We start from the raw sequence: 11,857 nt of genomic DNA, 5'->3' as shown, positions 1-11,857 counted from the left end.
GATTTCTAAAATAGAACAACGTCATGCACAATAATTTGGACTAGTCATAATGACGTTTGAGATATCTTTGACTTTCATTCTGCCTAGGAAAAACGGAATTACAGATATCTGCAATTGTCATTTAAGATGTGTGACGAGTTTAATGTCGGTTTCAATGATGTCATTGCAGATATCTGTAATACAGTTTTGCCTAGTCAAACTGAATTACTGATATCTCTATCTGTCATTTCGACTAGTCGCAATTACGTTACAGATATCTTGAATGGCAATTCCAAATATCCAAAATGTAATTAGGACTAGCCAGAAAGACGTTGTTGATATCCACAATGTTAATTCCAGATAGCCAAACCTAGCTTTTAAATGCTAAAACGGCTTGCCATACACACTGAGCCAGTTTGACTAAAGCGAGAGAGAGCGAGAGAGGGAATTGTTTTTTAACAGCTTTGGGCAACATGCACGGGAGAAGAAATGCTTTTGACCAATCGCTCTGTGGTCTGATTTTGATTTACCTCAAATGCTTCAGCATAGCAGGTAAGTGAAACCTAAAGTGTTTATGCTAGATCTTTCCAGTAGATATTTATATGTTAACTCACTCTTTTTCTATTAATTTTGCAGGTGTTAAGATTATTGGTCATGATACAACAGTCACGAACGGAGGAAATGCCACTTTGTTGTGTCATCTGACTGAGACAGAGGAGAACTTCACTCGAATCGTCTGGCAGAAACAAACGATAACCTTCATTATCATCCACAAAGATGGGAGAACTGAATACACAGCTGGTTTACAGGACAAGGTTAAATTTATTGGGAACATTAATGAGAAGAATGGATCGATTCAGCTGCTGGGAATGTCACTCCTGGACGATGGGATCTACACTTGCATCTTCAACACATTTACCACTGGACAAATTCTGACAAACATCAATGTCACAGTACATGGTAAGACTGAATGTTATGATTCACTTTGAATTAAAGTTCAACCAAAAATGACAAATCTGTCATAATTTATTAAAGGGATCCCATGGTGTTAAGACATGTGTGGCTTAATTTAACATACATGTTGTCTCTTACTGAAATATGTTGTAGAAAACCCATGAAAGATCCACGTTACTTAAAAAATCCATTATATATTTGGACAATGGGCGGCGCCATTTTGTTTGCGGTCTAGGTTGATGGCGTAGAATGGTTGCACTCGGCAATCCCCTGGCGCTACCCACAGCTATTCTTACCACAACACAACTCGAAAAATGTTTCAGAGTTAAATAAAGCCAATTCATTGCTTTGTAATTGCATCCAAAACACACTCAAACAGATTGTGCACCACCTCAGTGATAAAACTCGTGCATTTGGATGGTGATTTATTCACGGTGGAGGGGAGGGTTTTGTGATCGGGAACGCGCTGCTCATGTGGTCCGTGACGTGATTGTATACTGTAAATAAAATATCATATGCTTGGTATGATAAGAATAAATGCTGCCGTAAATAACGGCCCAATTCAAATGTTTACATGCTTTTCTTCTTTTTATTTTTTGAGCGTGATGAAATATATTGCTCTTGAAAATACTCACCAGCATTTAAAGAAATACAAGTCTAGAAATGCATCCAAATGACAGCGAAGCGCAGCCGTATGGTGCTCTGCAGGGGTCTAAAAGGATATAAACAGTACATTTTGGAGTGATATATTCTTGAAAACTCAGAGATGTGGATTCGGACAACAATTAAATGACCACACGACCTGGTGTTTGTCTAAAACAGTAGGTCATTCAGCCAGGGATTTTTACGCGGGTGGTGGGAGACGGAGGGCAATAAAATCACTGACTAGCCCCAGTAAAGGATGACAATACCTTCCGACCGCAAGAGAAACAATTACCGTCCCAATAGGGCTTCAGCAACTCACCACTAATGGAGCAAGCTGGAAAATCAAACTTTTCCCGGGACACAACATCATGGCCACCAACAGAACTCAGCAAAGATTGTTCTTGCTCCAGCTTTAACTTCTGGATATTCGGCAGCGGTGCCACAACGGACCGAATGGCTTCGCTCGCATCTTTCTCCGCCGCCATTACTGAACTACAACTCAAACTAGCGCACAACATCAACGTCATCGTTCTCAGCCACTCCCTCTGTTCAATGATTGGACCGGTAAAAATTTGTTCGGATAAAACCTAAGAATATACCGCAATCCCAGACGGAGTACTGAAGGAAAATGAAAATTGAGCGGAAGTACGTAGGAGGGCGGAGCCAGGCTAATGTTTCCTGTGGTGCACTTAGAATGTTAGTATGATTTTTACTTCAAAAATGGTCATAAATAAGAAATAAAAGGCATTTTTTCTACCCTGACTTTAGCCTGATTTGAACGCTCTGTTTGAAGCGGCGTGTCTGCTGTGAGACTTCAGTGTAAACGCCAAGCCTGCAGCACTCCTCTCAGAAACTGAAGCCGAAGCGCCTCGATCGCCCCCCGGTGGCCGGTCCCAGTATAGCTCATAAACCCCGCCTCTCCATGTATTAGAATGGAGTCGAGACAAACTAAAAAAATTGATTACACTTCAAATAATTGTTTCCTAAAGATGGTTTATGTCATTTTAGGCAGTTTGTATCACAATGATTTCATTTCAAGTGTTCGCTTTTTAAATAAGCTTAGTTTTAGTTAGTTAATGGATGCTATGAAACGGGGGGTGTGACGTCATGATTGACAGCGGAGATTGACGGCTTCTCTGAGTGAAGTTGTCTCTGAGGCACTAACTGACGTTTTTGGGGATTTTTGGGAGGAGATTAGAGCTTTAGCTTTAATTTCTAGATTTCTATAACTGTTTATTTCACACCAACATAATGAATTGTTCTGCATCTGTGAGAGTGTGGACGGGCTTTTGATAATCGCGCCTCTACTTCCTGCTCTCTACTGCGCAGACTCGGCCCCAAGATGTCAGCGTCGTGTGCGGCCTCCGAAAGCTTCAACTTTCGTTAGCGGAAGTCAATGAAGTCTCGTCGTCCATATTTTTTTACGGTCTATGGTAAACACCCACTGCTGTGATTGGCTAACATTTAGCATATGAAATGACTACACTGTAAAAAAAAAAAATCAGGTGCCCAATTGAACATTTTCTAGTGAGCGATCACATCTAAAATTTTCAGTTGGCCAAATTTAATTTCTTGAATTTTAATTGAATTAAATTGCATCAATTCACAGAAATTCAATTTGGCCAACTGAAAAATTTAGATGTGATCGCTCACTAGAAAATTTTCAATTGGAGACCTGAATTTTTTTTACAGTGTAAGTATTATAAGGGCCGTTCTTTGGTCACTTTCTATATATAATTTATTCAGTTTAAATAACAGATTTTCATCCTACTAAGAGAAACAATGTGAAATTGAGTGTTTATTCACTGGTTTGATTTACTGACACACAAATATCATCTGACTACATGAATCATTATATCAGAATCACTGGTCTCAGATCAGGCATTAGAGTTAACACAGTTACTCACATGTTGTGGCATTACTGTCGAGTTCATATTGTAAAAGTCTGCGCCGAAATTGCGACTGAGTTCCCAAAGAATCCACAGTCAAATGACCGAATAAAGATAATGCTCAACTGCGACGTTCACATTGATGAAAATAAATAAGCACATTCCTAGCATTAGGATCCTTTGGAAGGTGATGTTATTTTAGTTCATCCTGTATTGCTCTTCTCTCCTCGTCATCTCACTAACACTCCAGTGGGCGGGGCCAAAGTTGCGATGATTATGTAGGCGTTGATCTTCTTCTGCAGAGGCGGGCTTTCGCCGATACACGTTTCACAACGAGTCATTCTATGGGCTTGGTAACAATAAAAGCTTTTTGTGGACTAACAAGGACATTTTCAGTTCTAAAACTTACAGGAAATTCTTACAGTATAGAGACAGAGCGACACGCGTCATAATCTGAAGACCACGCCCACCGGGGGGAGGGCAATCGAACGCTCTCCATTGACTTTGCATTGCGTGAAGCGGCCTCCTTGTCATTTCGGACTTATAACAGAACGCTTGTCTAAAAGCTGATGTGACAAAGTGTACAGCAAACAAACTAAACAAAACCCACAACCAAAAACCCAGAAGTTTTTATAAGCTGTTGACCCAAAAAACGAGCATTTAAGGACAAAAAAGTGGATACAGGCCATTGAGACAGAGCGCGACACGTTATATTACACTGAGAACTACACACACTGGAGGGGAACGCAATCAGCGACAGGAAATATAATATATAAAACTGACTTTTGGATATTTGACTAAACAGGGACAAAATATTTACTGCACACATACGCATACTGAGTGTCAGGATCCCCAAATGTACCCATTCTTCTGCTGAAGCGTCACGTTTTACTGCCTTTATCCACTTTTGTCTCCTTAAACTCTCGTTTTTTTGGGGTCGACAGCTTATAAAAACTTATTTCTGTTTTTTAGCTTGTTTGCTGTACACTTTGTCACATATCAGCTTTTAGACATTGTTCTGTTTTTTGTTATAAGTCCGAAATGACAAGGAGGCGCTTCACGCAATGCAAAGTCAAAGGAGAGCGTTGGATTGTTTTCCCCCCTGGTGTGGGCGTGGCCTGAATACGCTCTGTCTCTATGATGACCTCTAATATATCAGAAGCTCAAGGAATATTTGCTTTCTTAGTTCATGACCCCTGATTTTAAATTGGTGAATGTATTTAGATGTTCCATATTGTTCACATGCTTCATTTATTGTCATTTTTCTTTTCAAATGTAGTTCCTCCAGTGGGGAACGTGACAGGGAGCACACATGTTTCTGATCATTACGACGTTAATTTGGCATCGTGTGTGGCCTCCAATGCACGACCTGCAGCAGAAGTGATGTGGAGATTGGGAGCTTTGAACGGCTCACTGAGGACCGACACCAGCCTCACAGAGCACTCAGATGGTACTGCCACTGTTGTGACCTACTTACATGGTGCACCATCTAAACATTTAAACCAGAAGAAGATCCAGTGCGTGGTAAAGCACAGCACACTGACAAAGGAGCTTGAACTCGACTACGTGATAACAGTCCACTGTAAGTAACAGCCTGAATATACAGTAAAAGTCATAAGCTCTTGTCGTGGCAAAATTTCAACTATCGCCGCATTACTGAATAAGAGACAAAACCTTGCCCAATTGTCTTTATAAAGATTTAATTTCTTGCAAGAAATGAGTCACAGTCATACAGCCATCTTCAATGTCTGCAGAGTGCACTAACTAGACATAACAGCACTCAGCTTTTATCAGTTTCCCAAACAAAGTCACTCCTCCTGTAAATTTCCACACATGACAAGAAAAGCAGCACTTGCTCAAATCCCAAGTGCGCTGTTCATTTTAACTCTGATCCCTACGTTTAGGCCATCCTAACCCCTGAGTGTCAAATCCCAGTCTTCATGTCTCCTGTACAAAACATGTTTTCCATGTGTAAGTGTAGAACGTGTTCTCTATATTCTGTATATGACCTTTTACCTAGTAAGCTGGTTCTGTATTAATATATGCAAATCAATAAACATTTCATGCGCAATGTTTAATGTATAGCTATGATTAAATTTTCCCATAACAGCTCTAAAAAATTATGTTTATACTTGGACAGATGTGTAACTTGGGCAGTACAAGACCAAATTTCCCTCCTGTAACTGAAGCTAAATTTTAACGTCACGTGAACAATGTTTATGGTAAGCCAATATTATTGTTATTTTCATAATTTTGAATTCTCTTAGATCCTCCAGAATTGGTGGTGATAATCCCTGATGATCCAAAAGAGGCTAAAGAATATCATTGTTTGGTGGATTGTAACCCAACACCGACTAGCTACACCTGGATCAAGTAATGCGTCCCTTAGTTCTTTCACTTTTCAGACACATTAAGAGTTGTGTGGCAATGAGATACTTTTTAAACATACCTGCTGCTGTTCTGTTACTTTAATTTTAGCCTAGTTTGGACGGTGGTTTGCAAACTGATATAAGGTTTAATATATGGGAGTGCTGTAGTACTCAAGACTGGATTTTTAGCATGGTCTTGATAATGTCATGGACTTGGAAATAATTGGACTCTGTCTTGACTTGGACTCTAACAAGTGTGGATTTCAGGCGCAGCCGTTGTAGCATGATTGTGTCGAGGCTTCCGGTCTCATCCTCCTTCCTGTTATTTTAGCTGTACAAAAACAGTTCGTTTTCTGGCTTTATACTGCAAACTGTTACTTGTTATCATATTATTAAAATGTATTACAGTAATCATAAACAAATACAATACAATACAGCATTTTGTTATTCTTCCATTTATTTACCTATAGCAGCAAATTAATGGGAAGTGCCAACACATTCACAGAATACAGGCTGTAGCAGGGGAGAGTTTGGGGTGTGGCTACTGTAGCAGGGGAGAGTTTGGGGCGTGGCTACTGTAGCAGGGGAGAGTTTGGGGCGTGGCTACTGTAGCAGGGGAGAGTTTGGGGCGTGGCTACTGTAGCAGGGGAGAGTTTGGGGCGTGGCTACTGTAGCAGGGGAGAGTTTGGGGCGTGGCTACTGTTGCAGGGGAGAGTTTGGGGCGTGGCTACTGTTGCAGGGGAGAGTTTGGGGCGTGGCTACTGTAGCAGGGGAGAGTTTGGGGCGTGGCTACTGTAGCAGGGGAGAGTTTGGGGCGTGGCTACTGTAGCAGGGGAGAGTTTGGGGTGTGGCTACTGTAGCAGGGGAGAGTTTGGGGTGTGGCTACTGTAGCAGGGGAGAGTTTGGGGTGTGGCTACTGTAGCAGGGGAGAGTTTGGGGTGTGGCTACTGTAGCAGGGGAGAGTTTGGGGCGTGGCTACTGTTGCAGGGGAGAGTTTGGGGCGTGGCTACTGTAGCAGGGGAGAGTTTGGGGCGTGGCTACTGTTGCAGGGGAGAGTTTGGGGCATGGCTACTGTAGCAGGGGAGAGTTTGGGGCGTGGCTACTGTAGCAGGGGAGAGTTTGGGGCATGGCTACTGTAGCAGGGGAGAGTTTGGGGCGTGGCTACTGTAGCAGGGGAGAGTTTGGGGCGTGGCTACTGTTGCAGGGGAGAGTTTGGGGCATGGCTACTGTAGCAGGGGAGAGTTTGGGGCGTGGCTACTGTAGCAGGGGAGAGTTTGGGGCGTGGCTACTGTAGCAGGGGAGAGTTTGGGGCATGGCTACTGTAGCAGGGGAGAGTTTGGGGTGTGGCTACTGTAGCAGGGGAGAGTTTGGGGTGTGGCTACTGTAGCAGGGGAGAGTTTGGGGTGTGGCTACTGTAGCAGGGGAGAGTTTGGGGCGTGGCTACTGTAGCAGGGGAGAGTTTGGGGCGTGGCTACTGTTGCAGGGGAGAGTTTGGGGCATGGCTACTGTAGCAGGGGAGAGTTTGGGGCGTGGCTACTGTAGCAGGGGAGAGTTTGGGGCATGGCTACTGTAGCAGGGGAGAGTTTGGGGCGTGGCTACTGTAGCAGGGGAGAGTTTGGGGCATGGCTACTGTAGCAGGGGAGAGTTTGGGGCATGGCTACTGTAGCAGGGGAGAGTTTGGGGCGTGGCTACTGTAGCAGGGGAGAGTTTGGGGCGTGGCTACTGTAGCAGGGGAGAGTTTGGGGCGTGGCTACTGTTGCAGGGGAGAGTTTGGGGCATGGCTACTGTAGCAGGGGAGAGTTTGGGGCGTGGCTACTGTTGCAGGGGAGAGTTTAGGGCGTGGCTACTGTAGCAGGGGAGAGTTTGGGGCGTGGCTACTGTAGCAGGGGAGAGTTTGGGGCGTGGCTACTGTTGCAGGGGAGAGTTTGGGGCATGGCTACTGTAGCAGGGGAGAGTTTGGGGCGTGGCTACTGTTGCAGGGGAGAGTTTGGGGCGTGGCTACTGTAGCAGGGGAGAGTTTAGGGCATGGCTACTGTAGCAGGGGAGAGTTTGGGGCGTGGCTACTGTAGCAGGGGAGAGTTTGGGGCGTGGCTACTGTAGCAGGCTGAGAGTTTGGGGCGTGGCTACTGTAGCAGGGGAGAGTTTAGGGCATGGCTACTGTAGCAGGGGAGAGTTTGGGGCGTGGCTACTGTAGCAGGCTGAGAGTTTGGGGCGTGGCTACTGTAGCAGGGGAGAGTTTAGGGCATGGCTACTGTAGCAGGGGAGAGTTTGGGGCGTGGCTACTGTAGCAGGGGAGAGTTTGAGGCGTTGCTACTGTAGCAGGGGAGAGTTTGGGGCGTGGCTACTGTAGCAGGGGAGAGTTTAGGGCATGGCTACTGTAGCAGGGGAGAGTTTGGGGCGTGGCTACTGTAGCAGGGGAGAGTTTGGGGCGTGGCTACTGTAGCAGGGGAGAGTTTGGGGCGTGGCTACTGTAGCAGGGGAGAGTTTGGGGTGTGGCTACTGTAGCAGGGGAGAGTTTGGGGTGTGGCTACTGTAGCAGGGGAGAGTTTGGGGTGTGGCTACTGTAGCAGGGGAGAGTTTGGGGTGTGGCTACTGTAGCAGGGGAGAGTTTGGGGTGTGGCTACTGTAGCAGGGGAGAGTTTGGGGCATGGCTACTGTAGCAGGGGAGAGTTTGAGGCGTTGCTACTGTTGCAGGGGAGAGTTTGGGCCGTGGCTACTGTAGCAGGGGAGAGTTTGAGGCGTTGCTACTGTTGCAGGGGAGAGTTTGGGGCGTGGCTACTGTAGCAGGGGAGAGTTTGGGGCGTGGCTACTGTAGCAGGGGAGAGTTTGGGGCGTGGCTACTGTAGCAGGGGAGAGTTTGGGGCGTGGCTACTGTAGCAGGGGAGAGTTTGGGGCGTGGCTACTGTAGCAGGGGAGAGTTTGGGGCGTGGCTACTGTAGCAGGGGAGAGTTTGGGGCATGGCTACTGTTGCAGGGGAGAGTTTGGGGCGTGGCTACTGTAGCAGGGGAGAGTTTGAGGCGTGGCTACTGTTGCAGGGGAGAGTTTGGGGCGTGGCTACTGTAGCAGGGGAGAGTTTGGGGTGTGGCTACTGTAGCAGGGGAGAGTTTGGGGTGTGGCTACTGTAGCAGGGGAGAGTTTGGGGCGTGGCTACTGTAGCAGGGGAGAGTTTGGGGCGTGGCTACTGTAGCAGGGGAGAGTTTGGGGCGTGGCTACTGTAGCAGGGGAGAGTTTGGGGCGTGGCTACTGTAGAAGTGGAGAGTTTAGGGCGTGGCTACTGTAGAAGTGGAGAGTTTGGGGCGTGGCTACTGTAGCAGGGGAGAGTTTGGGGCATGGCTACTGTAGCAGGGGAGAGTTTGGGGCATGGCTACTGTAGCAGGGGAGAGTTTGGGGCGTGGCTACTGTAGCAGGGGAGAGTTTGGGGCATGGCTACTGTAGCAGGGGAGAGTTTGGGGCGTGGCTACTGTAGCAGGGGAGAGTTTGGGGCGTGGCTACTGTAGCAGGGGAGGGTTTGGGGCGTGGCTACTGTAGCAGGGGAGAGTTTGGGGCGTGGCTACTGTAGCAGGGGAGAGTTTGGGGCGTGGGGGGCGTCTAGATTTCTAGGCTAGGAGTCGACCCCAACTCTGGGGCTATTCAGAGTCGAGGAATCGACTATTTTGGAGTCGACTCTCCATCACTAAACAGGCCTACATCACTAAAGGGAACAGCTTACATTGACATCGAGCACTATATTTGAGTTATTTTTCATTTGTTTTAATCTACTAAAATGCCTTTAATGATGTTAAATCACACAAGCAAGAGTGTTTATCAGCATAGCGGCCTTGTGTCGCAGGTAATCATAACTGAACCACCATACGAACCAATAGATCACCAACGGGTGAATGTGATGGAGGACAGCTTTCCTGTAGCTCAAACAGTAGAGCATGGCACTAGCAACACCAAGGTCATGGGTTCGATTCCCAGGGAAAGCAAGAACCGACAAAACGTAAAATGTGTACCTTGAATGCAATGTAAGTCGCTTTGGATAAAAGCGTCTGCCAAATGCATAAATGTACATGTTCCTGGAACAACATCCCACAGATTTTAGGGCTAATGTTAGGTCAGGGTCAGGGGCTTTTATGGTTAGGTGTAGGGTTCAGGTTTGGAGGTGGAATGCCAACCAAGATGTTGATCCAAGAACATCTTGGTAAATCACAGTAACTTTATTTCAATACTGAGTTCTACTTCAATCAAAGAAAGAGGAAATAAGAGTGCAGTCCTGTAAGGAGGCTACACAAAACAATGATATGTGCAATTTCCAGATTATTGCCTTTGATACTTTCTTATAATATCAGTTTCCCCCATGTGTCTTAATTAACAGACTGAATGGAAGTACTCCGCATTCTGAAGGCAATACACTTTTCATCCCAACATCGTCCTCTGATGTTAATGGTGTATATATCTGTACAGCATCTAACCAGTATGGAAGTGCGTCAGGTGTCCTCTATGTGGATAACACTGGTGAGTCCTTTAAAATCTTTATATTTTAAAATAGTTATGTTCAGTTGTTTTTTATTCTTATTCTATTCATATTATTCTTCTTTACATGAACGCATTTAGCACACACTTTTAGACAAAGTGACTTACAGTTGAGGAACACAAGTAAATCAACACAGAGTCAATATTCAATGTTCAAAACTTAAATATGTAACCTGACAGCTCTCCACTCTTTTTCCCTATCCCATGTTCTGTAGGATCCATTGATGTCTGTTGGGATCGTTTTGGTTGTATCTTCGGCTGTGGCATTCTGGGGATGTCTGTGGTTTTCATAGTGCACTTCAGTAGAGTTCTAACTTAACTATGTCATAAATTGGCTCTTTAATAATTATTTTTTTATGAAAAGTTCACTTGAATGACGATCTTAATTAAATATAAATAGTTTTTGGACATTGCTCTATGTGTTAGGGATAGAATACTGCCATCTGTAGGTTTGTGGAAAAACTTTAGGAATTATAGTTAAAGAGAGAGAGTGCAATGACCACATTATCCACTAGAGGTCCAGAGGGAAGTTATGCAAAAGTTAAGCTGCCTTTCATCTTTCTTTTATTTGCCCCTTTCCCTCTCTTTCTCATGATTGTTCCATGTTGCATTTGTGCTCTAGTATTAGTCCTTCATTTATGTATGAAAATCTTTCAGATTTATGCCAGTTTTGTTGATTTCATTTGCCAATTTCAATAAAAATACTGTTGCAGTCACACACGTGTGTTTGTGTGTGTGTGTGTGTGTGTGTGTGAGATAGAAAGTTTGTTCTACTTTGTGTTTATGCTCTAGGACCAGACCTTGATATAAATGTAGAAATTTTCAGATTTATACTGGATTTAGTAAAAAAAAATTGACAAAAAAAAGTGAAAGTTTTTTTTTACACTTTCCCATTCATTTTCAATGTGGGGTCAATCTGACCCCGAGGGACTTAAACGGTAATTTTTTTTACACACCTTTAGAACAACCAAATCAAGTCCAGATTTTTTGTGCATGTTTAGATAGATTAATTAGGAAAAGTCACTCATGGCCCTGAGATGAAGGGAACACTTTTTTAAAATGGAGGAAAAGTCCAGTGGGGTCAGCTGGACCCCAAGGGCCGATTAAGGGTTAAGTAGAAGTGACACTGCAAAATGTAGTTTTTTTGAAAATCTCTCATGTTTGCATATGTGAACTATACAGTTGTGTACACTGTAGTGACTGAGGCAAATCAGACACATAATTGCCTGTTACACTTAAAGCGAATGAGCAGTTTGAATTGCCAAATTTCAGCAGTTTGGTGGTTTGACACGCGATCCGAATCATGATTCGACTCACTGATTTATAACGCTTCGAAGCTTCATGAGGCCGTGTTTTGAAATCGTCATCACTATATAAGTCGTTATTTAGGGTTTTTTTGCGCACAAAAACTATTCTCGCCGATTCATAAAGTTATTGTAGAGCCGCTGTAGTGAGATGGACTTTGTAACGACGTCTTTAGTACCTTTTAAGGGTCTTGAGAGTGAA

General features: G+C 44.5%; 1 protein-coding gene across 1 annotated transcript; it reads left to right on the top strand.

Annotated features, from left to right (window-relative positions):
- The first annotated feature begins 403 nt into the window (after positions 1 to 403).
- On the top strand, positions 404 to 11,066 carry LOC307129838 (nectin-3). The gene is made up of 6 exons (XM_079822604.1): positions 404 to 531; positions 616 to 939; positions 4,747 to 5,049; positions 5,735 to 5,840; positions 10,194 to 10,333; positions 10,567 to 11,066. The coding sequence occupies exons 1-6, from the start codon at positions 453 to 455 to the stop codon at positions 10,668 to 10,670; spliced, it is 1,056 nt and encodes a 351-aa protein (XP_079678730.1). The 5' UTR covers positions 404 to 452; the 3' UTR covers positions 10,671 to 11,066.
- The last annotated feature ends 791 nt before the right edge of the window (positions 11,067 to 11,857 follow it).

The sequence above is a fragment of the Gobio gobio genome (assembly GCF_949357685.1).
Source record: "Gobio gobio genome assembly, chromosome: 7".
NCBI lineage: Eukaryota > Metazoa > Chordata > Actinopteri > Cypriniformes > Gobionidae > Gobio > Gobio gobio.
The sequence above is the reverse complement of the archived record's forward strand: the minus strand, read 5'-3'. Positions and strand labels throughout refer to the sequence as shown.